The 25,752-nt window shown below is 40.3% G+C and overlaps 1 protein-coding gene across 4 annotated transcripts; it reads left to right on the forward strand.

Annotated features, from left to right (window-relative positions):
* Nucleotides 1-1,257: 1,257 nt before the first annotated feature.
* tfap2b (transcription factor AP-2 beta) lies at nt 1,258-23,535 on the forward strand. Of its 4 annotated transcripts, none has more exons than XM_036581145.1 (8): nt 1,301-1,348; nt 3,027-3,029; nt 6,342-6,815; nt 8,921-8,981; nt 11,059-11,278; nt 12,674-12,792; nt 13,817-13,958; nt 22,514-23,535. In XM_036581145.1, exons 1-8 carry the CDS (start codon nt 1,301-1,303, stop codon nt 22,812-22,814), a joined length of 1,368 nt encoding a protein of 455 aa, XP_036437038.1. In that variant the 3' UTR covers nt 22,815-23,535. The 4 variants fall into 4 exon arrangements, with proteins under 4 accessions (XP_036437036.1, XP_036437038.1, XP_036437039.1 ...); XM_036581146.1 differs by having other exon boundaries at nt 6,342-6,809; XM_036581143.1 differs by lacking the exon at nt 3,027-3,029 and having other exon boundaries at nt 1,258-1,348.
* The last annotated feature ends 2,217 nt before the right edge of the window (nt 23,536-25,752 follow it).

Below are 25,752 nucleotides of genomic sequence, written 5' to 3' on the forward strand. Positions count from 1 at the left end.
TTTTGCACAGCATCGCAACTTTTTTAGATACAAAGTTGTATATAACTGAAGGTGTTATGATGTAAAACTGCCTAACCTTGTTCCTAGAGTTTGACCACCCTGCCCAGCTTTATTTAGGGTCACATATCTTCTTATTCATATGAAAGTCGTGAAGGACAGTGATCCGGATCTGACCTCCTCTGGACTGCAGGGCCGGGCACTCAAACACTGCTGTACAGTTAGCCGCCCTGTGTTTTTGGGGCTGCAGTACAGGGCGCAGCCAGCAGGTGGTGGTGTTCTCTCTCTGCACCGCTGGAACAGAGCAGCGGGGCTGAACGGCTGAATGTGCCCCGCGGTCCTATACGGCACATGCGCGCGGGGCTCTCGGACACCTGATCCCGCGCTGAGCTGCGATTTGACTTTCAGATGGACGGCCGCAGCCCGGGAGCGCAGAAACCGCGGCAGGAGGCGGGAGGAGCGCGAGTCGGGCGGAGCTAGACAACGGAGAGAGAGAGAGAAAAAAGAAAGAAAAAAAGGAAATCGATGTTTTTACCTCATCATCTTTCACCGCGAATTAACGACGGTGGTGATAGGCTAATTAAACGAGCTTGTTAGTGTCGTTACACAGTATTATTACTGTTATTATTATTATTATTATTATTATTATTATTACTATTAGTATTATCTCTTAATTTGTATTATATATGCTATATATAATAATATATTTATAATATATTACTACAGCTAGAAACAGATTGATGAAAAGATTGATATTAGAAACAGATAGATATTAATTAGATAATATATTATTTGAACTTTTTTCATTATTTGTTTATTTTTGGCATTTATTTGTTATTTAATTTACTAATTTTGTTATTACTGATAATTAAAGTTATATATATATATATGTAGTTAGAGCTGCTCCCTCAGACTTTCCCTTTAATCCCGCTGGAAGTGACCAGCAGGCCTGATGTGTCCAGTAGTGGAGCGTGAGCTAATGGTTAACATGTAGCTGATGCTGAGCACACGGCACAAGAAGCACACACACACACACACACACACACACACACACACACACACACACACACACAGACAGAATATCAGGGAGGCAACTGTATCTGCCCCGCGCACAGAGAGTGCGCGCGAGGGAATCACAGCAGATCCACGGATGATTCTTCTGTGAGCTTTACGTGAGAGAGAGAGAGAGAGAGAGAGAGAAAGAGAGAGAGAGAGAGAGAGAGGGGGGGCAGAGAGAGAGAGAGAGTTGAGCCCTCCACTCCTCACATGAATGCACTCGCCGTGCGGGGAGCAGCGCGTGAACATGCTGTGGAAACTCGTGGAAAATGTGAAGTATGAAGACATTTATGAGGTAAATGCGCGGCGGGGCAGCAGGGCAGCGGGGCAGGGGGGCAGGAGGGGGCTGTGCAGGGGGGCGACAGGGCATTTAGCACTGGATAACCGCAGCAGGGTCCAGTCTGGGCAGACTTTATACAAAAAATAAGCGGTGCATTTAGAGCAGTGGAGGATTAAGGAGTGACTCGGTGAGAGAAACGGATTAGAGATTATTTTACACTTTACTAATTACTGAAGTTTTATTTCAAATTATTGCGATTATTTCTAAAATTTCAAACAGACTGATCTGACTGTACTTCACTGTTTTTGGTTTTGAAGTATATTATGAGGGAAGTGTGCACGGTGCGGTGGAGTTTTAGCAGTGGAGAATTTCATCGAGGCGTTTTTAGAAATTTAGTCTCAAATTTCAAATTTTTGAAGCAAATGTTTTAGGCAATTAATATTTTTTTAAATATCTCATTTTTGTGCATATTTAGAGAATATGGGAGCGTCAGAAACAGACATTTCAGATCAATAGAGGTTAATTCGAATGCTGATCGTGTTTCTTATACCGTTTAGTCACTTTAGATTTTTTTTTGATCTAATCTGATTGGCTGAATAGAAGAATCATCTTACCTTTTTCTTAAATTTCGAGCGCCTAGAAATATACAAAAAAATGAAAAGCGTATTTTATGCACATAAATAATACGCAGTCATGCTGTAAATGGCTTTATTCTTCATTTTATTTAATTGTATTTTTTTATTTATTATCATAATTAAGTTATCATTAAGCTACGTGCTTATTATTAAGTAATTTAAGCACTAGAAGTTTTTACACCTTTATGCGTTAAATATGCATTTTTATATGTATATCGAAACGCACGTGTGCGCTGTACCATTTTTGTAATACGAAAAAGGCTGAAGAAATCAGCGCGCGCTCGGTGACTCTTCTGATCTGAGCTGGAGCAGAACTCGGGCTGCGCGCGAGAGCCGCGATGTGTGTGTGTGCGTGCATGTGTGTGTGTGTGTGTGCGTGCATGTGTAAAGGCCCTCGCGGGACGGGACGTCGCCCTCGCGAGACACACATGGCTTTTCTCTCACAGCCCTCGTGACCCCCGGGCTAATTAAACACTTCGACCCGGGCGCGTGAAATCGCCCATAATACGGGCTGATTTATAAGAGGGTAGGTGTGGAGGGGGAGGGCAACAATAGGGGGCTTTTACACATTTTAAATATTGTAAACGTTACCGTCACTGGCACCGGGCCAAGCGTAAAGCACACTGAGCTCGAGATTATTTCAGGACCGTTCACATGGGCTCGTGTGTGAAGACTACGGTGCGCGCGGTGGATTCACTCTCGCAGTGATTCATTCATGTCCAGCTCGGCGCGCGTTACCCAAACATGGCCCTGCAGATGTTCACTCAGCACTGCTGATACTGCATTAACACCAACGTATTAACATAAAAGCTCATGTCTGTTTGAGCAGATCTTGTTTGAAGCGCAGTGCCCGAGCTGGAAATGAGGGCGCTTTCATATATGTTCTGAGACAGAGGAGATAGAGGAGCATGTAAAGGTCTGAACAGTCCTGTTCCGAGATTTTAGTGCACAATTTCTGTTTATTTGCTAAAGTGAACATACTGGGAAAAAAGTATACATAATGTGTATTATTATTAAATATATAATGTGCCGTAACTTTTGCACAGGCCACAATTCAGCAAGTAAACAGTAATCGTGTTAAAATGAGCGGACGTGATCGTGTTAGCTTTGGCATTGTGTTCAGACAGCTGATTTTAGAGTTGGGACAGGTACATATGGTAATGGTACAGTTGTGTATAGTGTTGAGATGGGTGTATGTAGTGTTGTGTGTATAATGTTGGGACAGGTGTTGTGACATGGTATTGTGACTTGTATATGGTGTTGGGAAATTGTTAATGTATGATCAGATGTATATTTGGAATGGTAATGTATATTTGCAAACATGTATTTGATTAATGTATGATGAAATAGGGGTATATTTATATGTGGTTAAATTGACCCAGGTGTGTATAAACACATACCTGGTGTTGGTTGGTATTGGAACAGGTATATGTTTATGCTGAGGTGGGTGTGTATGGTGTTGGGGCTGGTGTATACAGTGTTGGAAGAAGTGCTTATGGTGTTATGGCAGGTGTATATGGTGTTGGGGCTGGTGTATATGGTGTTGGGACAAGTGTTTATGGTGCCGAGGCAGGTGTATATACTGTTGGGACAAGTGTTTATGGTGTTATGGCAGGTGTATATGGTGTTGGGGCTGGTGTATATGGTGTTGGGACAAGTGTTTATGGTGTTGGGGCAGGTGTATATGGTGTTGGGACAAGTGTTTATGGTGTTGGGGCAGGTGTATATGGTGTTGGGACAAGTGTTTATGGTGTTATGGCTGGTGTATATGGTGTTGGGGCAGATGTATATGGTGTTGGGACAAGTGTTTATGATGTTGGGGCAGGTGTATATGGTGTTGGGACAAGTGTATATGATGTTATGGCAGGTGTCTATGGTGTTGGGACAAGTGTTTATGGTTTGTGACAGGTGTATATGGTGTTAGGACAGATGTTTATGGTGTTGGGCCAGGTGTATACGGTGTTGGGACAAGTGTTTATGGTGTTGGGAAAGGTGTATATGGTGTTGGGACAAGTGCTGTTAGTGTGGAGACAGGTCTATATGGTGTTAGGACAGATGTTTATAGTGTTGAGGCGGGTGTATATGGGGTTAAGACAAGTGTTCATGGTGTTGGGACAAGTGTTTATGGTGTTGGGTTAGGTTTATATGGTGTTAGGTGCATATGGTGTTAGGACAGATGTTTATGGTGTTGGGGCAGGTGTATATGGTGTTGGGACAAATGTATATAATTAGTATAGATCAAACAGGTGTACATGGTGTTGGGGCTGCTGTATGCGGTGTTAGGACAGGTGTTTATGATCAGTATATGATCAGACAGGTGATTGAAGCTGTTGGGACCGGTGTACATTTATAAATCCTAACACAAAATTGCCATATACACTCGTCATAAGGCTAAATAGCTACAAACACTACAAACATAAACACCTGTCCCAATACTAACTGAACACTAACTCTGCCCCGGCTTCATGCAGGTGGCACCGGTGTGTATAGAGTTGGTGGGTGTGTGTAGTGTGGGAACAGGTGTGTGTATGCATGTTAGAGTGTGTGTGTGTGTGTGTGTGTAAAGGGTGTATTAGGGCACTACTGGTGTGTGTGTGTGTGTGTGTGTGTGTTGGGGTGGGGGGGGGTGTTCTGCCCCAGCTGCTGACTCTTTTACTCCAGCGGGGGGCAGATAAATGAGGTGCGTTCGCACGCGCAACAATAACACCATAGGACAACAATGGGCAATGGGGCAAAGAGAGGAAAGTCCAGATCCCAGAAAGAGAGAGAGAGAGAGAGAGAGAGAGAGAGAGTCACAGAGGGAGTCCTCGCGGGGGTGTATAAAAAAAGGGCATCAGTGACCGCGCGTGCTTCCCTGTTGACTCTCTCTCTCGCTCCTCCTCCCTTCTCTCTCTCTCTCTCTCTCTCTCTCTCTCTCTCTCTCTCTGGCTGCCTGCGCGCGCCGTTCCTCGTGCGCGTCTCTTTAAGCACTGCAGCGATATTAGGAGTCATGAATAACAATCACTCCGAGGAGGTGTAGCAGCAGCACGCGGAGGGGTGGAGGGGTAACTTTGGGGGTTGGGAGGGGGGGGCAAGTAGACGGGGCAGGGCAGGCGGGACGGCACGCGCAGCACTCGGGCAGAGAAAGAGAGAGCGCGCGGCGCTGAAAGACAGAGGGCCATGAGGAGTTAGCTGCGAGCAGCCGGAGAGAGAGCAACATCTGCAGGCGCTCCCGCTCGTCTTCCCGAGCTCTGTGTGTACGAGTGCGTGCGCGCGCGTGTGCGTGCGTGTGTGCGTGTGTGTGTTGGCGAGCAGACTCTAGTCCAGATGTTAGTCCACACTTACTCAGCCACGGTAAGTCCGGCTAATCGCTCAGCCTCGCGCTTCCGCCCGCTTTGCTGTTGCGCTTTAACGCAAAGACTTTTTAAACTGTTTTGTTTTGTGTCGTGTTTTGTTTTGTTTGACCGCTCTGGTCTTTCCGCTCCCCTCAAAACGGGGTCTGCTTTCAGATGAGCTCAGCAGCCGCCCCTCCCTGCTCTCCACTCTGTATTATCCTATTCTGCCTAAGGATATTTTGCCTGGGAACATCTCCACCATCTCCACCATCTCCTCCTCAGCTTTTCTGACCCAGTTTGAGCTTCACGCAGACGAACTAACGCTCAAATAATCGCGCTCCTAAAATCCACTTATCACACTTCTATCTAAACTCCTGTGAGGGTCGCTCTGAGTTTGACGGGCGGGTCGGTTGTCTTGATAAAAGCTGAGAAACTTGTTTGGACTCTTTACGCGGCTCCTCTTCTGCGTTGAAGCTCGTTACTGTGTTTTTCTCATTACTTATTTCGAAACGTGTTTTTCTGAGTGTTTCCAAGAATTTTCAGCCTAAAGTACAACAAACTCCAGGGTTTGTTGTTGGTTCGTGTAGAAGTTTCTATAATATTTAAAAACAAATCTAAGTTAAAAAAAAAGAAAAAAAATATATTTAGTAAAAGAAAAAAAAAAGGAAAAAAGCACATTCTGTCATTTTGCGCTACAATATTTGTGCTATATTATCTTATATATATTAAAATAAGTAAATAAGTTATTTACATGTGAAGCGTTTATTTTTTTTTTTTGTTGTTATTTTAATTTGTTTTATTTTTACTTATTTCCAAGGACTTGCTTGCATTCATTCTTTTTAAAATTGTCATTATTATATTTTGTCTTCAAAATATATAACTGGATTATTTATTATTTTTTTTTGTAATATTTTACCCCAACTTTTGTCAACGAAGATGCATTTTTAATTGGCTGATTTATTTTTTACTGTAAGAAATTAGATATATTATTATTATCTTTATTATTGTTATTATTATTATTATTATCATTATTATTACTGTTTTTGTTTCCCTGTACAGGACCGTCATGACGGGGTCCCGGGCCACAGCTCGCGCCTGTCCCAGCTGGGCTCGGTGTCTCAGGGGCCCTACTCGAGCGCGCCGCCGCTCTCCCACGCGCCCTCCTCGGACTTCCAGCCGCCGTACTTCCCGCCGCCCTACCAGCCGCTCCCGCCCTACCACCAGGGCCAGGACCCCTACTCGCACGTGAACGACCCGTATGCGCTGAACGCGCTGCACCAGCCGCACCAGCAGCACCCGTGGGGCTCCTCGCGCCAGCGGCAGGACGGCGGCGGCGCCGAGGCCGGCAGCGGTGGCTCCCTGCTCGCGCAGCCCCGCGCGGCGCTGCCGCAGCTGTCCGGGCTCGACCCGCGCAGGGACTACAGCGCCGTGCGCAGACCGGACGTGCTGCTGCACTCGGCGCCGCACGCGCTGGAAGCGGGGATGGGCGACGGGCTGCTGCACGGGCTCGCGCACGGCATGGACGACGCGCACGTGAGTCACGCTCGGGTCTCTTTCCTCTAAGTTGAGAAATGATGAGAGTTCTCTCTCTTTTTGGGGGCAGTTTTTATTTTCTATATATTTTTGTTATTATTTATTTTTTTTTCTGTAAAGCCATCAAACTTTTATTCTGCTTTTTTGCTTATATATTTTTTCTGTTATTATATGTTGTACCTTTTCTATATTATACGTAATCAGCTATAATCAGATATATTTTGTTTGTTTGTATTTTTGCGCTTTTTAAAAATAATATATAATCAGTTTTAATTATTTTTTACTTATATTTTTCCTGCCTTGGCGATTCTGCAAATTTTAAACTATTATCTATATTAATTAGTTTATATTAAACTTTATCTATATTAATTTATATTGATACGTATAATCGATACGTTTTATGTTCTTTTTGTATTATTATATTGATTTGCTTCGTATCAGAGATATAACCCTCTCAAACTCTTATTTTGTAATAGTGCAACGTTGATTTAAAGGTTTAAAAACACTCGAGGTCATAGAAACTGTATAATTCATCAATTACAGATTATTTAGGCCTTTCATTTGATTTTAATCTCTCATTAATCATCATTATTCCACATTAAATTGGGGGAGGGGGGTTTAAGGGGCTCATTTTGGGATGATGCATTAGAACCTCGAGAACAATTCAGCCATTTATTTGAACGCAGAACGCTTTGAGGCATTTGCTTTACGTCAGTCTAAATAACAGTTCAACACATACACTCTTAAAAATGTGGTTCTTTAATGGTTCTTTAGCAAAGACAATGGTTCTATATAGAACAATGAACACTTAAAGAGCCATTTGCGTGCTTAAATGATTCTTTGCAGGGTGGAATGGTTCTTCAGATTGATGGAGAATGTGTATGTAGAACCTTTCTAAAAAGGGTTCTTTATAGCACCATAAAATGGTTCTGGTATTGCTACAAGCTTGACATCGTAGAAATAATAGCATCCTTTTTGCTTCTGTATAAAACCATATGCAACACATTCTCAATCAAATGGCTGTATATAGAACCTTTTTTGCAAATGGTTCTACACAGCAACAAAAGGGGTTCTGCTATTGTTATTATGTCAAGCTTGCAACAATAGAATAACCCTTTTTGGTGTTATATAGAACCATATATGGGGTTCTTTGAGAGTTCATGGTTCTATACAGACCCACTGTCTTTACTAAGGAGCCCTTGAAGAACCATCTTTCACACGCATTATAGAAACGTACATAAATATCCTCAGCGTTTAATAATAATCTGACCATAAACGTCATTAGTGCTGTTTAGCTCGTGATTTGACCTTCGTGGACTATCTGTCATAATGAAGCACCGTGTTCACCACTAACTAAGGCGGATATGATCTAGAACATGAAAGTCCAGGTCAAGAAAATCCTCGGTCTTTGAGATTAAGCCCATGAGCAGCTATCAATCCTTCAGCTGCTGAACTGTCCAATCCAGCTGAAACAACCCGTATAAACCAAGTGTTTTTGTCGGTTCCTGATAGTTTTGTAATGTTTGTTTGGCTTGTAATGGGTTGATATCACAATGCAATGGGATCTAAAGGTGTTCTACAGGAAACCATGTCTCTAATGGAAGCCAATTTCCATTAGACAGCAAATCATGATCCATCTAATGGTCCATTTTCAGCAAGTTGGTGTGTCCAGCTCTGCTGGTGTAGCTTAGCCAGTAAACCTCTCTGAAATCCAGCAGCGCTAACGCTGGTGTTTACACGCTGCTCTGCTTTTGTAATGTATCCCTCAATCTCTCTGCTCTGGTTTGTCTTTTTGGCTTCCGTTTGTTTTCACGCGTGTTGAAGAAGTTCGATTGGAGTCTTTCTAGCTGACAGTGAGACCAATTGAGATGTTGGAGCGTCTCTGAGTGGCAGATAAAGAGACAAACTGCATTTTTAAGCGGATTTAAGTGATATTTTTCAATTGCATTGCATCATTTATACACATGTTTCAATGATAGTTGAGTTTCCTATTGATTTGAGTCATATTATGTTGTTTATACTAACTTTTATAACACTGTGCTTCATTTTTATGCATTATATTTTTAGATTCTGTGCTGATTCTTGTTTATATTGCGCTATTACAGGTTGTGGAAGACGCCAACAACAGTGGCATGAGCATCCTGGACCAGTCAGTTATTAAAAAAGGTAAACTATAAAGGGAGAAAACATGCTTTGTTGTGTGTTTATCGTCTTTTCTTTGTATTGTACTGTATTGTTAGGCTGGATCCAGAAACACTGGCCGGTATTCAGTGTTTAATGTCCGACTTTAGGCCGTCAGGTCGCTGTTACTGACCTTAGGACAGGTGTCTATCACGCATGCGCCAAAAAAGAGGAACCTTCAGGGGTTTGGCTCGATTTGATATGCAAATGAGGTCATCCACACCTGTGCAGGTGCCTCAGAAAGCGTGACTTACCTGCCACACACTTCTAATCTTATCCGGTCATTATTAATACTGTTCTTATTGTTATTGTTGTTATTATTGCTGTTGGTTTTATTCATAAGGATGATGATAGTGTTGTTGTTGTTGTTGCTGCTGGTGGTGGTGTTATTTACTGTAGGTGCTTTATTTGGCTCGGTTAGTCTATGCATTCAGGTGAAACAGGGTGGATTTTAAAAAATAATAAAAATAATTTGTTAAATAAATAATAAACAATGCAATAAAAATATATATTTTTTTAAAACAAGAAAACAAAAATATTTTATAAGAACGTTGGTTGTAGCAACAACAACAACAAAATAATACTAATAAAAATACTAATACTAATACTAATACTAATAATAATAATAATAATAATAATAATAATAATAATCGAACTTTAATTTTGCATTCAACAAGGTTCTGTTTGTTTATTTATTTGTTTATTTTCTATAGCCCATCTTTATATACTATACTTTTTTCCCTCAGTAATCGCTCGTGCAGCTCCCTGAGTTCGTGTTAATATTTGCCCGTGCGCGCGAGTCGTTTCTCCGGTAATCTAGTTAACTGTGGCGCGCGCGTCCCAGCGGAGCTGCTGTAAGTGGCCGCTGTGATGGATTGGCTTTCAGCGTCTCGTGAGCTCGTTTGGAGCTCATTTGCCCTTATTAGCCCCCCCCCACACACACACACACGCACACACATACCCCCCACTGTGCTCTCGCGCACCCCTTACACCCCATTAGCGCATTACGAGACGTCGTTTGACGGCTGGGAGCGCGCGCTGTGTGACCATAGGCGCGAGTCAATCAGAAAATCGATAACACGAGACAGTAAAAGTAGAATGTGGCGCGAGTTTCTTTCTGTGTTTTTAAACTGGGAAGTTCACGGGTCCCAAGCGCGCGCGGAAATTCTGAGAGATTGCATGAGATTAAGCGCGAGATGCTCGGATGTAAAGAGTGTGTAACGTGCGCTGCTGCATGTAGCAGCTTTAACGCGCGGCACACACGTGAAGCAATGAGCGAGATGACCGCGTGAACTTGCGCTTCGCACTTGTTTATGAATCCGGACTGTACAGTGGCGCGCGCAGCTGGTGCGTGAGACAGTTGTGTGTGTTTGCTTGTTTATTTGTTTCATTTTCGCCTCGTGCACGGCACTGGACAAAGCGGAGCACGCGCCGCAAAACTGCGACGTAAAGTCAGCGCATGTGCGCGTGCAGGTACTTACTGAAACCGCCATATCGGCGAGCGCGCGCTTTTGATTTATTGCAGAATATACGACGTCAGTGTTCTTCAAAATATAACGCAGAAGTTCTGGTTAAAATCCAAATAAAGCTTATATATACAGCACTAAATAATAATAATAATAATAATAATAATAATAATACTCTTAAAATTGTTCTATAAGGGTTCTTTAGTGTCTATAGTTCCATATAGAACCTTTTCTTGCTTAAACGGTTCTTTGCGTGGTAAAATGGTTCTTCAGATTGATAGAGAATGTGTTTTAAATGGTTCTGTATAGCACCAGAAGGGGTTCTTCTATTGTGCTTCTAACAATAGAAGAACCATTTTGGTTCTATATAGAACAATTTTCGACAAGGTGCAATTTCACCATGCAAAGAACCATTTAGGCACGCAAATAGTTCTATGCACTCATGGTTCTAAACAGAACCGTTCCTTTTTCTTAAAAAAAGCTTGAAGAACCGTCTTTTTAAAGAGTGTGGTGAGATAAATGTAAATGTGTCTTATTAATGTATAGAAAGGCGTGTTGCCGTTTTTCAGCGGTTCTGTGTCTCGTGCGCTTTTCAGTGCCGATGCCGCATAAGAGCGTGGCCTCTCTGATGATGAGTAAGGACGGGCTGATCGGCGGAGTCGCCTTGAATGTGAACGAGGTGTTCTGCTCGGTTCCCGGCCGCCTGTCGCTGCTCAGCTCCACCTCCAAGTACAAAGTGACGGTGGGAGAAGTTCAGCGGCGCCTCTCGCCCCCAGAGTGCCTCAACGCCTCGCTGCTGGGGGGCGTGCTGCGCAGGTGAGCCAACCCTAGGCCCCCTATACATCCATCCATCCATCCATCCATCCGTTCAAGCATCTTTCAGCCAGGGCAGGGGTCAGAATGAAATCACCAAAACTGTCCCAAAACATCAAGGCCAGAGTAAAACACAGCTTATGTACCATCACCTTTTTATAAAATGATAAACTGTCCATAAGCTGAGCTGACTATTGTATAAATACACACTGCGCAAAAGTCTTGGCACATTATTTAAAACTTTATCTGGGCCATAATTGTGTTTCTGCGTCTGAAAACACCATATACCATTAGAGTAGATGGAAATGTACATAAATACAGTAGAACGTCATAAGTATTTCTTGAGATCAAAAAAGTAGTGATCTAAATTCAGATTTGTTTAATTCTGTCAATCAAGTTGTTAAATTCCATCCCCACTTAATTCAACCAGTATTGGATTCTAACTACAGCCAGTGCTTGGCTTCCTCAAAGAGAGGTTTGGACATGGGTGAATGTTGTATTAATCTTACTTGTATTTATTTTAATATTAGTGAGCAAATGAACACTTCCTGCCCAGATAAGCAGCATTTTAAAGCTCATTTTCTCAGCTGCTCACTCCCCACCATTGTCCACTTCATGAGCTCCACCTGCCTTACAGCTCCACTATACAGATGCAGTCCATCTGATTCCTGCACAATTTATCAGCCCCCTTCTACTCCATTCATCACTGGTCAGTTTCTGACCACAGGACCGCTGCGTTTCAGATATTATTTGGGTGATTGTCCATCCTCAGCACAGCAGTGACACTGACATGGTGTGTGTGGTGCTGGTACGAGTGTATGAGTGTTGCTGTGGTTTTTACGCACAGCAGGTTAGGCTGAGAGTGGACCAGCACCCAAAAATGTCCAGGCAAGAGAGGCTCCGTGGTCAGAAACTGACCACTGATGGAGGACTAGAGGATGGGCAGCACAAACAGTGCATTAAACAGATGAGTTACAGTCTCTAACTACACTAGCAAGAGGAGTCTCTATATATGGGTATATACAGACAAGATATATAGGTATAAAATAATAGATATATTAAATATACATACATGTAATGATATATATATATATATATATATATATATATATATATATATATATATATATATATATGATGTGATAAAGTTACACATGTATATAGATGCTTTGTATATTGTCATATATTATATATTAGTTAGTGACAAATATTAATTATATATGAATTGCCCATACTTAAATGACTTAAATATATATATATATATATACAGAGACAGAGAGAGAGAGAGAGAGAGATGTGAGAGAGAGAGAGAGAGATGTGCTTTGCTTGTATACCCTTTTCATGTCAGTGTCCTCTGAGTGGACCTCTCCCAGACAAAAGTGTCCATTTTGTTTCCAGGGCGAAGTCGAAAAATGGAGGCAGATCTCTGAGAGAAAAGCTGGAAAAAATCGGGCTGAATTTGCCCGCGGGGAGACGCAAGGCGGCCAACGTCACTCTGCTGACGTCATTGGTGGAAGGTAGGAGAAAAAAAAAACGTAAAAAAAAACACTAAAAAAGAAAAGCAGCCCATCTGATGTTCATTCTCTTGTTTACAAAATCCTTCCTCTGCACCCCCCACACAGCCACCCCCCGGCTCAGAGTCGCGTAGAGTTACTGACACAACCTAACAAAAATAATCGTGGCCTTCGAGCCTCGCATAAAATAAATAAATAAATAAATAAATAAATAAATAAATAAATAATAAAAATAATAAAAATAACCGAACACATTCACTCTTTCTTCCCGGCTCTTTAATCCGATATCACTGCGCATCTGAAATTCATCTGATACTGTGACAATCTGCTCTTTAATTTTGGGTGACCTCCTTTTTTTACATAGACAGCCTGCTGTGAACAGAGACCCAGTGATGATGCCAAATAAACTCATAAATAAATATCGTGCTTCTAGATTTTTCTTGAATTTTGAATTTTTTATTCTTTGTTTGACGTAAATTTTACATTTTGTCCAATTTGACATTCTCTTCTTATTGTGGTTGTCAAGCGGCTGGAGCACATACATGGTTCTTCACACGATTGAATGGTTCTTCTTAGAGATGGAAAACCAACTGTATGTGGTGCTCTTCTATATAGCACCAAAAGAACGTTTTTGTGGTAATACAGTGTTAGAAAAGTGGTTCTTTAGTAACCATAGAACCAAGAACGCTCAAAGAAACGTTTGAAAGCATAGACTGTGATTTGTATGGTTAATGCACAGCGCCAGTACGATGTCTACGGTTCTTAAAAGAAGCCTTTAAAATGGCTCGACATTGCAATAAAAAGAAACAAATAAAATTTTATTAACAAAAATATTCTTACGAATCAAATAATCGATTTTCAGTTCTAATATATAGAACCATTTTTTTTGCTTAAAGTGATCGTATTTGTCAGCCATTGTCTACATTTAGTCTTATTCCAAATAATATACATCAGATTAGGGGACGTTGTTCATATTGATCACCAACACATTCAATACTAACGTGTTTCTTTTTTTTTGTTTTACCAGGGGAGGCCGTTCATTTAGCGCGGGATTTCGGCTACATCTGCGAGACCGAATTTCCCACCAAGGCCGTGTCCGAGTACCTCAACAGACAGCACACAGACCCCAACGAGATCCACTCGAGAAAAAACATGCTGCTCGCCACCAAGTACGTACCACACCCTTCATTCATTTCCAAGCGCTTGTGCCATTTTTCTCCACTCTTTTTCCTTATTTTAACGAAATCCTGGGCTGCGGATCACGCGCACGCATGACCCGTCTACGCCTGTGAGCAAATGTTTAGCTACATGTTGAGAAATCTCTTATATCCATCACGGATTCTCGGCTTCTTTGACACGTTAAGCTGGTTTCTAATGAGGCAGTGGGGAGCTGAGCCCTTATCCATCTCAGGCTGGCACCGCGCGAGAAACTCATTACGTTTAAGTGAAATGTTTCGAGTCTAAAACTGCCAGCTTTCCCCTTGAAGTTTTGCCCCCGGGGGTCATCATCCCTCCCTTCCTCCCTCCCTCGCCTCCCCTTTCACAGTCTGTCTGTCAAAGTCCCGTCAGTCACCCCCCCCCGCTCCCAAACCCACCACCACTACCACCCCAACCCCAACCCCCTGCACGCGCCCTGGGGCATTAGAGCGCTCTGGAATGAGCGGAGAGAATGGACAACGAGGCTGTTGGTGGTTCTGAGGCTCGAATGTGGGTCAGAGTGTTGTTGTCGTTGTTGCTGCTGTTGTTACATTTCAAACATACTGTCACAAATGACCTTTTTCAGACACATTCTTCTAAACAAAGATGCCAAAAGGGGGAACGTGGTAGAACCTCCTTGGAGAACCTTTTTAATTTTGCGATTGAGATGTGCCAGTGTGGTGAATCCTTTAGATGATGTGAAGATTGGGAGCCAGTTAAATGTTCAAAAAGCTATTCTGAGTGGTTTGATGTGAAAGTCTAGAGAAACTGTCCTACCAAATTCTTTACGGTTGGAACCAGGGGGTCATCATGTCCAACAACACAAATGTAGCCATTTTATTTACTTATACAAAACCACCAGTGAACCTCCACATATGATTTATATATGCTTACATTGTTAGACATAAAGGTTCTGTGCAGGTACATTTTTCATTCATCAAGGTACAAACAGTGTAAATGTTCCCTCAAAGGTACAACAGTGGTTTTAAGGTCCAGTTGTGAACCTTAAAGAGGTGAAAAGTAAATATTTGTATCTTTTCATAACCGAATGATTTAAAACAGAACAGTAAAATAAAAGCCTGGAGACGAGACGGGGTGTGTGGAGTCAGTACAGCTTAAAACATATCATTTCAGTGGATTATGGTACAGTTATGTTCCCTGACTAAAGGTCCTGAGATGGACCCTTGAGGGTCCCACCCCATTGACATTAGGGGTACTGCCCCAGTGGCATTCTAGTACCTTTAATTCTGAGAGTGTATGTTGGGAAATCTAAATAAAAACACAAATAAAAGTTTTCTTTGTGGACTATTTGCTATACAGCACCCTTCATGTACCTCTCTACCATGAATGTGCTTTATGAAATAAATTTTAGTGCAAAATCTTATCTCACGACTATCGTTTCAGGCATTAGACAGAGTAAACCATTTTGTGCAATAACTTTCTGTAAGGGAGCTTTCAGAGGCAGACGTCTAGTTCCCATCACCACCACTGTGACTATTTCCCATCAAAACCTTCTGAACGACTCTTTACATCCCAACAATTTCATTATGTGTTAGTAATCACTATTTTTAAGAGTTTACTGAGAATATTTCTTCCAAATAATTCACTGGACAAATCCTAGCAAACATGATAACACGCTTCCTATCATGCTTTTTCATTATGTAGATAAGGATTTTTCCAACTCTGTTCATTCCTTATCGTTCATCGCCGTTTTTTGGATGAATTAAGATGACTATGAGCGTCATAATTAATCGACTTTAAATTACTTTAACCCCGCAGGTTAATGATTTTTCGTGTCTGGGTAGACTGGGAATCTGTGGCAGATGCAATCGTTACAGGCTCGACTGCGAGAAGGATGTTTAAATTGTTAGCAGACAGTCGTGGAGAACATGGAGAGGTCAGATGTTGAGAGGTCATGGCAGGGGTGATGCTGTTCAGACCCAGTGCTGGAACTTTCTCTTGCTTTCCCTCCGAGGCCCCCCAACGGCACGGTGGGCATGAATATGTAGCAGATCAGAGAGAAAATAACTCACTCGATCTGAGACTTCACAACTTCATAGCACTTAAATACAGAGACTTGCTCAGTAATAGTTTGATGACTTCATTGGTTCTGACTTGGCTACACGGACAGTATAGCATAGCGCGCCAGGCGTGCTAAGTAATCAACGATATACCTTCAGACAAATGTATTAGGCCTCACTTCCACTTGTCAAAAACAGAGTAGAAGAAAATGCTAACATGGCTAATAAGAAGTGAAAGTTCCAATTGGCCTGATATGATACATTTGGTTTCGGTCTAATAGTTCTAGTAAGAATCTTAAGACGTCAACAGTCATTGATGTATTGAAAAGCACAGTTTAATTTCAAGCTAAAGTAGCTTGTAAATTGTTTTAGAGTTGCTTGAAAGCTAAAGCTGGACTTAAGTGCTTCAAAGCTGAAGTTTAACATCCAACAAAACACTTTCAATTCACGAAATTTGATTCGGAAATGATTCTCTTCAATCTAGGATCATGAGAAAGAGCTATGTTTTGAGATTAGCTTGGAAGATGTTGAAACTATGATGTTCTTTTGACAGAAGAGTGGGCAGCCTTGGTGTTTGGATTTAGAGAACAGAATAGAACCCAGTTGAATTGAACATGTTTTTGTGCCTAGCTTGGTGTTCCGCTGGTTTGGTTGAATAGAACAGTTCTCCAACAGCTCCTTGGTTGTTACGTCAGTAAAGTCATGGTTGATTGTAGCTTAGACCAACTCAATGAATGTGTTTGACTGTCCTCTACACTCTTAAAAAGATGGTGCTTCAAAGGTTCTTTAGTAAAGACAATTGTTCTATATAGAACCATAAAGACTCAAAAACACATTTAAGCCTGCAAAGGGTTCTTTGGGTGTTCATGGTTCCATATAGAACCATTGTCTTTACCAAAGAACCCTTTGCATGCTTAAATAGTTCTTTGCTTGGGAATGTGTTGTATACGGTTCTATATAGCACCAAAAAGGCTTCTGATATTGTTACAAGCAAAGGGTTCTTTGGTAAAGACAATGGTTCTATATGGAACCATGAACACTCAAAGAACCCTTTGCGTGCTTAAATGGTTCTTTGTTCGCAACAATGTTCAGATTGTTGGGGAATGTGTTGTATACGGTTCTATATATCACCGAAATGGTTTCTGCTATTGTTACAAGCTTGACATCATAGTGATAGGAGAACCCTTTTTGGTGCTAGGTAGAACCATTTTCACAAAGATGAAATTGAGAGATTGATGGAGAATGTGTTGCACATGTTTTTTTGTTTTTTTAATGGTTCTACATAGCACCAAAAAGGGTTCTACCACTGTTACTGCTACAATGTCAAACTTGTAACAATAGAAGAACCTTTTTTGGTTCTAGAACCATATGCAACACATTCTCCATCAGTCTCTCCATTTCACCATGCAAAGGGACTTTTAGACATGCAAATGTATTTTGAGTGATCATGGTTTTATATAGAACCATTGTCTTTACTCAAGACCCTTTGAAGAACCGTCCATCTTTTTAGGACATTCAGATAGAGGCTATGATTGGTTAGGTTTACTTGATTTCGGGATTGCAGTGTTGCACTGATCTGCTACCTCTCATCTGTCCACCCATTTCGGAAAAGAACGTGGCGCTAAGATAAGCTGAAACATTGTGTAGCAGAATGCAGGATGCAAATTACTAAACAAATCTGTTCCATTATGTATTGTGCTACAATGCCTGTAACTACGCCTCTGTGACTCGAATGCTGTTACTAATAGCTGTATTAGTTTAACAATTACGCTGCAGTGTTAAACAGGAGGTGGGATATTGGGGTAATCAGTCAAACCCCTTTGGATAACACTGCACCACTCTGCTGCACCACCAGTCGGATTCCAGTGCGTTAGTTCCAGAGTGAAACGTATTAGCGGAATGGTAGCAGATCCAGATGTCTAATTTGGAGACCAGGAAGGCTCCAATCAGGAATAAAGGATCCCTTGTAATGGTTTGAGAACTGGATGGGTTGTAGAAGTTCATTACACTCTTAAAAATAATGGTTGGATGACAGTTAATGGTCCTTTAAAAGGTTGTTTAGGGACCCAAGTGGTTCTTCTATGGTGTTGCTCTAAGGAACCCCTTTTTAGTGGCCTTTATGAACCATGTTATCACCATTTTCACACATTATTTAAAAGGCAGTTCAACTCAGTGCCAATCAAACGTATTTGTGAAATGCTTAGAGTTCTCAGAAAAGGGAACACAGGCTTCCTGCTAGCACCATCGTCTTCTAAGAGTGACTAGTAAAAGGAAATGTTTTCCCATAAAATGCGATCCACCCGGCACTGCACCCGTGTTTGCGTTTCGGCTGTTGTTTTAGTGATGCAACGGTCATCCTCCAGTGTTTTTCATACATTCCAGATTATTATTCCTGGACTTGTGTCAGAAAGTATGAAAGATCAAAAATACTCTTGTTTTGTGAGTTTAACTGGTGCTAAAGAAATGGGGGCTTGTTGTTTTACTAGGTTCTGATTGTTGATCATCGTGTTGCATATCATTTTATATCTCTGCTGTCAGAAACAAAACCTTGTATCTCCATTTTTGACGTTTTTCAGTTTTTTACATAATTTGAAAATGCCTGTTGCTCTTTACATTTTGTGTAAATTTCATGATGAACGGACCAAAAGAAATGTCCCAAAATTGCTTGGGAAAAAGTCTGGTTCCATTGACTTACATTAGAACTAGACTATGTTTTTTTCCTTCTCCTGTAAAGTTACCATTTTGGAGATATGTGCTTTTGTTCCGACAGCAGCAATGTGTTTCTATCAAGATGAACTTGTTGTTAAACCATTTTTGGTAATGCTATTTTAAGGAACACATACTGGGGAGATTATAAAGACATTGCTCAATGGTTTTTTTACTATGTATTGAACTTTATCCATTATGATTAATGCATATTAGTTGCTTAATGAACACTTTAAGACATTATTTTGCAAACTATTGAATATGGATTATCATTTAAATATTTTAAATCTTTACATTTCACCACATCTGATTCCTATTGGTTCTGGATAGTGTCAGGTGACTTCTAATGTGCTTTAGAGTTTAATAAGTTAAATAAGTCTTCAAAAGGTGCACCATGTTCTAAAGTACAGTTTTAGTCATTAGTAAATGGATATTAATCTCATTTGCAAGTTTAATCACAAATGGAATTCCTATTTATTAGTATTTTAGTTGTCAAACAGATTTGTTCTGTGATGTGTTTCCTTAAAATAAAGTGATACCTTTTTTATGAAGTACCAAAACATGGGTAGCAATTAATGACAAATTAATAATTATGTTACAGAGTAATAGCTTGGTGGTCTGTATGTAAGGATGTTGTTCAGAATGGCAATGCCTAAATATGGCTTTTCTGCAATATTTTAATTGGTAACTTATTATATAAACCTCTGTTACGTTACGTTAGGTGAAAAACTCTAAGGAACATTTCGTCTCTGCTTCATTGGAAATAATTTTAAAATCTGGCTTCATTCACATTCAAAGATATTTTAAAGCTGTATTTTTGATGCTCACCAATCCCTACATTTATACATGTTTATACTTCACCACTGAGGCAATGTAAATATTAAAAATCAGTTTATCTCGCTCATATATTAGCAAATGTCTTACTAGTGCCTTGCATTGAGAACAATTCAGCTGACTAATTCAAAAAATTTTTAAAATATCTTTTCTCAATAGACATCATCATGCAGCGTTACCATACACTCAAAACGTGGTTCTACAAAGGTTTTTAATAAAGAAAATGCTTCTATATAGAACCATGAACACTCAAAAAATATTTGCATGCTTGAAGGGTTCTGTGCATGGTGAAATGGTTCTTCAGATTGATGGAGAGTGTGTTGTTTATGGTTCTATATAGCACCAAAAAGGGTTCTACTATTATGCCGATGTCAAGCTTGTAACAAGAAAAATACTTTTGGTGCTTTTATAAAAGGTTCTATATAAAATATAAACATATGAGACATTCTCAATGAGTCTGAAGAACCATCTCACCATGCAAAGAACCCTTTAAGCATGTAAGTGGTTCTTTGAGTGTGCATGGTTTCATATAGAACCACTGTCTTTACTAAAGAACCCTTCAAGAACCATCTTTGTGGAGAATGTAGAGTGTTAAAGGACGATACATGCACATAATAGAATGTACAGTACAATGTACATTTCAAAAGTTTGACCTTTCTGGTCAAATGACATGTTTTGTTAATTTCCTAAGTGAAAATAACACATTCTCTACAGGAAACACGCTTAAATATGGCCTTTTCTGCACATTTTCTTGCATAATTTCTGTTTATTTGGTGAGTTTAACATGTTAAAAAAATATAAAATGTACCACAAGTTTTGTGCACATCATGTGTGTTTATATTTATTCTTCACTAATATGCTAAATTGCACATTAAAATGTGCAGAGGTGTGTTCGCTGTAGAGGATGTGTTGACTTATTTTCTCTTATCTTTGCATAGTTTGAAAACTCTTTCTGACTTTTATGTTGTGTTAAAATTTCATGATGAATGGACCAATAGAAATGCTCAAAATCTCATTACATGAACTTCCTTTACATTTTTATAGCTAACATTTTGGAGATACAGGGTTTTGTTTGCGAGGGCAATGATATGTAGAGTTTAAACTACAGAGAAGTGACATAATGAGCATGAAGTAGATTAATATGGGTCACGTATGGCTGACAGTTTATATAGAAAGAGTCAGTGGATCAGTAGGTTGTAGTTGAGAGTAGCACCACAGTTGCGGTTTTTGTAGAGTGTAACCCTTCAAGTCAGGGTCAGCGTTGCGAGGGTGTTTGTGTTACTGTTTGGGTCCCGATGAAAGATGCAAATCGCTGTTGTCCGAAGAAAACCTCATATCTCCAAAATGATAACTTTACAGGAGAATGAAAAAACATACTTTACTTTTAATGTAAATCAATGGAACCAGACTTTTTTCCAAGTCACTTTGGGCCATTTTATCATTAAATTTACACACAATGTAAAGGGTAACAGGCATTTTCAAATTATGTCAAAAACTGAAAAAACGACAAAAAATGGAGAAAGGTTTTCTTCCAACAACAGCGAAATGCACTAGTTATACTGTGGTAATTCACACCAGTGAGTGAACATCACCTGTAGCATGGAGGGCAAAGTCTATAAATTGTTGTATTGTAATATAGTTTTGCACTTTCTAGCTATAACAAACATGGCCCAGTATTACTGCATTGCTGTAGCTACTGTGGAGTTACTGTGTTTTTAATACTGTAAATTACAGTAGAAATTACAGTGAACCTGGCTGCCAGTAACACTGCAAATTTGTAGTGTTTGCGTAGAAGACCAAGACCACATAAATGAGATTGGTGGATAACTTCTGCTCTGAAGTAGGGTTTACTTGGAAAATGTTGCTTTGTTTTATGTTTATGTTATGTTTATAAAACTTAATCACTACTCATCAAGCACTAAATGAACTAAAGTTCAGATTAGATCAGTACTTTTCTGAGATTAGCAGCAGATTGGATTCAATTCAGGCAACAGTTTTTGCACGTAAGTGTCACGCATGGACCTTCTGAGGGACATGAACAGATTTAAGAACTTTGGTGCACATCTGAGAACAGAATTAACGACTTCTGATCTCCATAACAAAACTGGTTGATGTTTACATTAAAAACTTTCTGAATAGAAGTACATATGTTGAGCAATTTTATATATAGTTGATCTATATAATATATATAGTTGATCTTTTCTGATCAGATCAATTGGCTACAAAATAATCAGACTCACCTGTTTGTTGATCAGATCTCAACCAATTGTTTATCTTTATATTCTATTCTATTATTGGCTGAGCTATTCTTAGTTTATAGAAGTGTGTAATAAAACGTTGGGCCTGTCGGCCATTCAAGGGGTTAAGTAATATAGACTGACCTATACATTGCCCCAAACCTCACCTTATTTATTTATCAAGAAAATGTTATAAGCCTAAAGTAGCTTTACTTAAAGATGCCTGATAAAAAATAAGAGCTAATTCACAGAAATCAACACACTGCTAAGAATGCTGGGAGGCTCCTCTTCTAGGTGGCCTTCTGTTTACCAATATGACGTGAGATGTAAAACATATCTTAAACTTATCAGTAAATTTATCTTACTTCAAACTCCAAAAGAGACTCGACATGAATAGTTGCCTGTGTTATGAACTAAGGCCAAAGGGTTCAGGGAATTTTTTCACATTTTTCACACTAATCGCTGAAGCATCTGCCCATTGACTTCTATTATGAGTGAGTTTCATGGCAACGGGTGTTCTGTGCTGTTCTAGCTACACACAAATACTTGATTGCTGTGCTAATCAGCTGTATGATACAGTTGCAGCAAATGGGTATCACACTGTAAAATGAAGCAGGAGTCCTTTAATGTGATGGTGTGGTTATCAGTCTAGTCATCATACTTGGACCATTGTTGAGTGCTCATATTGAGAGATACTGATATCTCTGCTTCTCTCTCGTCCACTCCCAGGCAGCTGTGTAAGGAGTTTACAGACCTGTTGGCGCAGGACCGCACTCCATTGGGGAACTCTCGGCCGACACCCATCCTGGAGCCGGGCATCCAGAGCTGCCTGAGCCACTTCAGCTTCATCACGCACGGCTTCGGCTCCCCGGCCATCTGCGCCGCCCTGACCGCCCTGCAGAACTACCTGACCGAGGCGCTAAAGGGGCTGGACAAGATGTTCCTCAACAACCAGACCTCCAACCACCACACCCCCGGCGATGGGCCCGGCTCAAAAGGGGGCGACAAAGAGGAGAAGCACAGGAAATGAGGCGCGGGGAAAAAGGAGGGCGGCCGTGGGGATGACGATGATGATGATGATGATGGTGGCTCTGAGAGCGCTGCTTTATGAGTCACTTTTCGACGGTGTCCAGAGATTCTTTGTACTCGAGATTTATGACATTATGTTTTACGTTCTGTTGGGTTGAACGGCACATTTGAGGAAGAAAAGAAGACAGAAGGGAGGGATGCGGAAAGGAAAATGAGACTTTTGGGACTCGACACTGCTGTGGCATTCATGCAATGTGGTGCGTGTGTGTGTGTGTGTGTGTGTGTGTGTGTGTGTGTGTGGATCACATGATGTAGCCTGTCGTTATCCAGACCTCAAATACAAATCTGACAACATTTGAGTTTTATAACATTTGAACAAAGCTCACCATAAAGACACTCGAAACAACATCAGACACAAACTCAACAAGAAAATGCCAATTAACACTCTTCAACCAGCACATCCGACACAATAAACTCACCAGTGTTAACATCGACATGTGCAGAAGTCAGAAACCATCCTTCGTTTATGTCATTTCCTGTCAAAACAGCCATTAAGTACAAGATATACTTAACATATTACACAGAAGCCTCAGCAACTAAATCCAGTATCAATGTTTTCAGTATTCATTGTTAGCTTTATTACCGCTTCCATTCATTTTGGAAGGCAAAGTTCAGTCTTAGAAGTTGGTTTTGCATTTTCTGCTTCTCACAATCCAAATAATTCCAAACACATTCAGTGATGTTGAGGTCTGGACTCTGTTGTTCTGAGACAGAAACACCTGTGGATGCTTTCAGATCGGAAGCAGCTTGATTTTCTCCTCTCTCCCAAAGATGAAAGCTTTAAGTGCTGTTTATCTGATGGGGGGCAGATTTGGTGGTCTACCAGGTCTTGCAGGTGGTTGTTAGGAGCCCCATTTTCTGTCGCCTTTATCATATCTCTTGTCACTTAATGGCCATTTTGACATATATTTGTATATCCAAAATGATAACTTTAAAGGAGAAGGAAAAAACCTACTTTACTTTTAATGTAAGTCAATGGAACCAGACATTTTTCCAAGTCATTTTGGGCCGTTTCTTTTGGTCCCTTTATTATGAAATTTACACAAAATATAAAGAGCAACAGGCATTTTCAAACTATGACAAAAACTGAAAAATGTCAAAAAATATGAGATTTTGTTCCAGCAGCAGTGAGATAAATACATATATTCACTACTGTTCAAAAGTTTGGCATCACTTTTCAAATGAATGATTTTTGTTATTCTATGAAGACTAACACTTTAAATAGTGCAGATTTAAATACTCTTAGAAAACAAAAGGTACTTTAATGAAAAATGTAAGCATTGTGGCAAAAACAATAACAAAGAAAACAGTAATATACCGTAATTTTTTGTCAAGATATTTGCCTTCAGATGGGATTATCACTTTATGGATATTAAAAGGCCCACATCATGGAAAACTGATTTTTCATCTCTTATAAATAGAAATACTAACCAAAATATTTTGATGCATGTATGTAAGCACTGTTTACATTTCAAAACGTAATGTTTAGTCCCCAGACCATCCAGCCTATTTTAAATGCGATACAAAAACAAAAATATTTACATATTCAGCATACAGCATCTTAGCCCCACCCACTCACAGGGAAGTTATAAGGAGTGTTTCAGAGTGGACTGCTTTTTGAATGAGACACATTAAAGGTTAATCAGAGCAGAGCTCATTTATATATATCAGTCTTAAAGGCTGATACAACCAACCTGTTAAATTCTAAGTATAATTTAACTCTAGATGGTCACAAAAAATGAATTATGGCACATAAATTGTCAAAAATGTTGACAATGGGTCCTTTATTTTTATTATTTAGTTTATTACTACTAATTTTAAAATGACATAAAATTGTAAAGTTGTATATTCATCTATCACTACTCTGGCTTTATATTATTGATAATATTGCTCCCAAACTTTTGATCAGTAGTGTATGTATAGTACATAAAGTCATGTGCAAAGGTTTGAACACCCTGGTCAAATTCCTACAAAACTTAAGGATGTCATATTTTTACTGCACAATTTCTGTTTATTTGTTCAAAATATTGGAAAAAATAAGACAAAATATGCCATAACTTTCACACACAGGCCAGCTAGGAAATGAACAAAACGTAAAAACGTTTAATTTGATCAAGGGTGCTAATACTTTAAGACAGGGCTGTGTATGGAGTGTCCGCTGGAGAAGAGACAGGTTATCACTGGTGAGACTGAGTTGATTCAGTCCTTGAATCTCAATGAATGGTCACCATTCCATCAGTGTTATATGAGTCGCTGTGCTTTAGCCTTGCTTTATATCTGTGATCTCACACAGCCATGATAGTGATGTTGGTTTGGACTGAGTACAGTGTTGTTCTGGAGGCTCTTTAGCGTCGAAGCAGGCAGATCTAGTTGTACTGAATCGTCCCATTGCGAGCTACTGTATCTGACATCACCTCGTTTTTGCACACTGGCCCAAGAGACACCCTTTATAAGCGCTCTACGGAGGCGAGTCTCTCAGTTCAGCCTTCCAAACCCAAATTCTCACACCTATCCATTTCCCCTTTTGGACTGTGAGTGGAGGGGAGAGTGGAGTGTCCATTTCAAAGCCATTCGTCAAAGCAGATTCTATGGTTTTGTAGTGGTTGGCTTTTGTGTGCGCTGTTCCTCGTGCAGTCATGGCCATTATTAATAGTTCAATTAGGGTCAGAAAAATGCAGATCAGTTATTCCACCACCTGAGATGAATATCACTGCTATTCTATTCATGCCATCAGTCGCACAGCTGGTGTCGATTTACACGTTTTAGAATTTATTTACGCATAAAATTAGGAGCAGAAACGTCACTTAATCGCTGTTACTATTGTTTCATTTTCTCTGTTGGTCACCACGTTGGTTAACGTAGGCTGTTGGACTTTGGAA

The sequence above is a fragment of the Colossoma macropomum genome, unplaced genomic scaffold (assembly GCF_904425465.1).
Source record: "Colossoma macropomum unplaced genomic scaffold, Colossoma_macropomum, whole genome shotgun sequence".
NCBI classification, from domain to species: domain Eukaryota; kingdom Metazoa; phylum Chordata; class Actinopteri; order Characiformes; family Serrasalmidae; genus Colossoma; species Colossoma macropomum.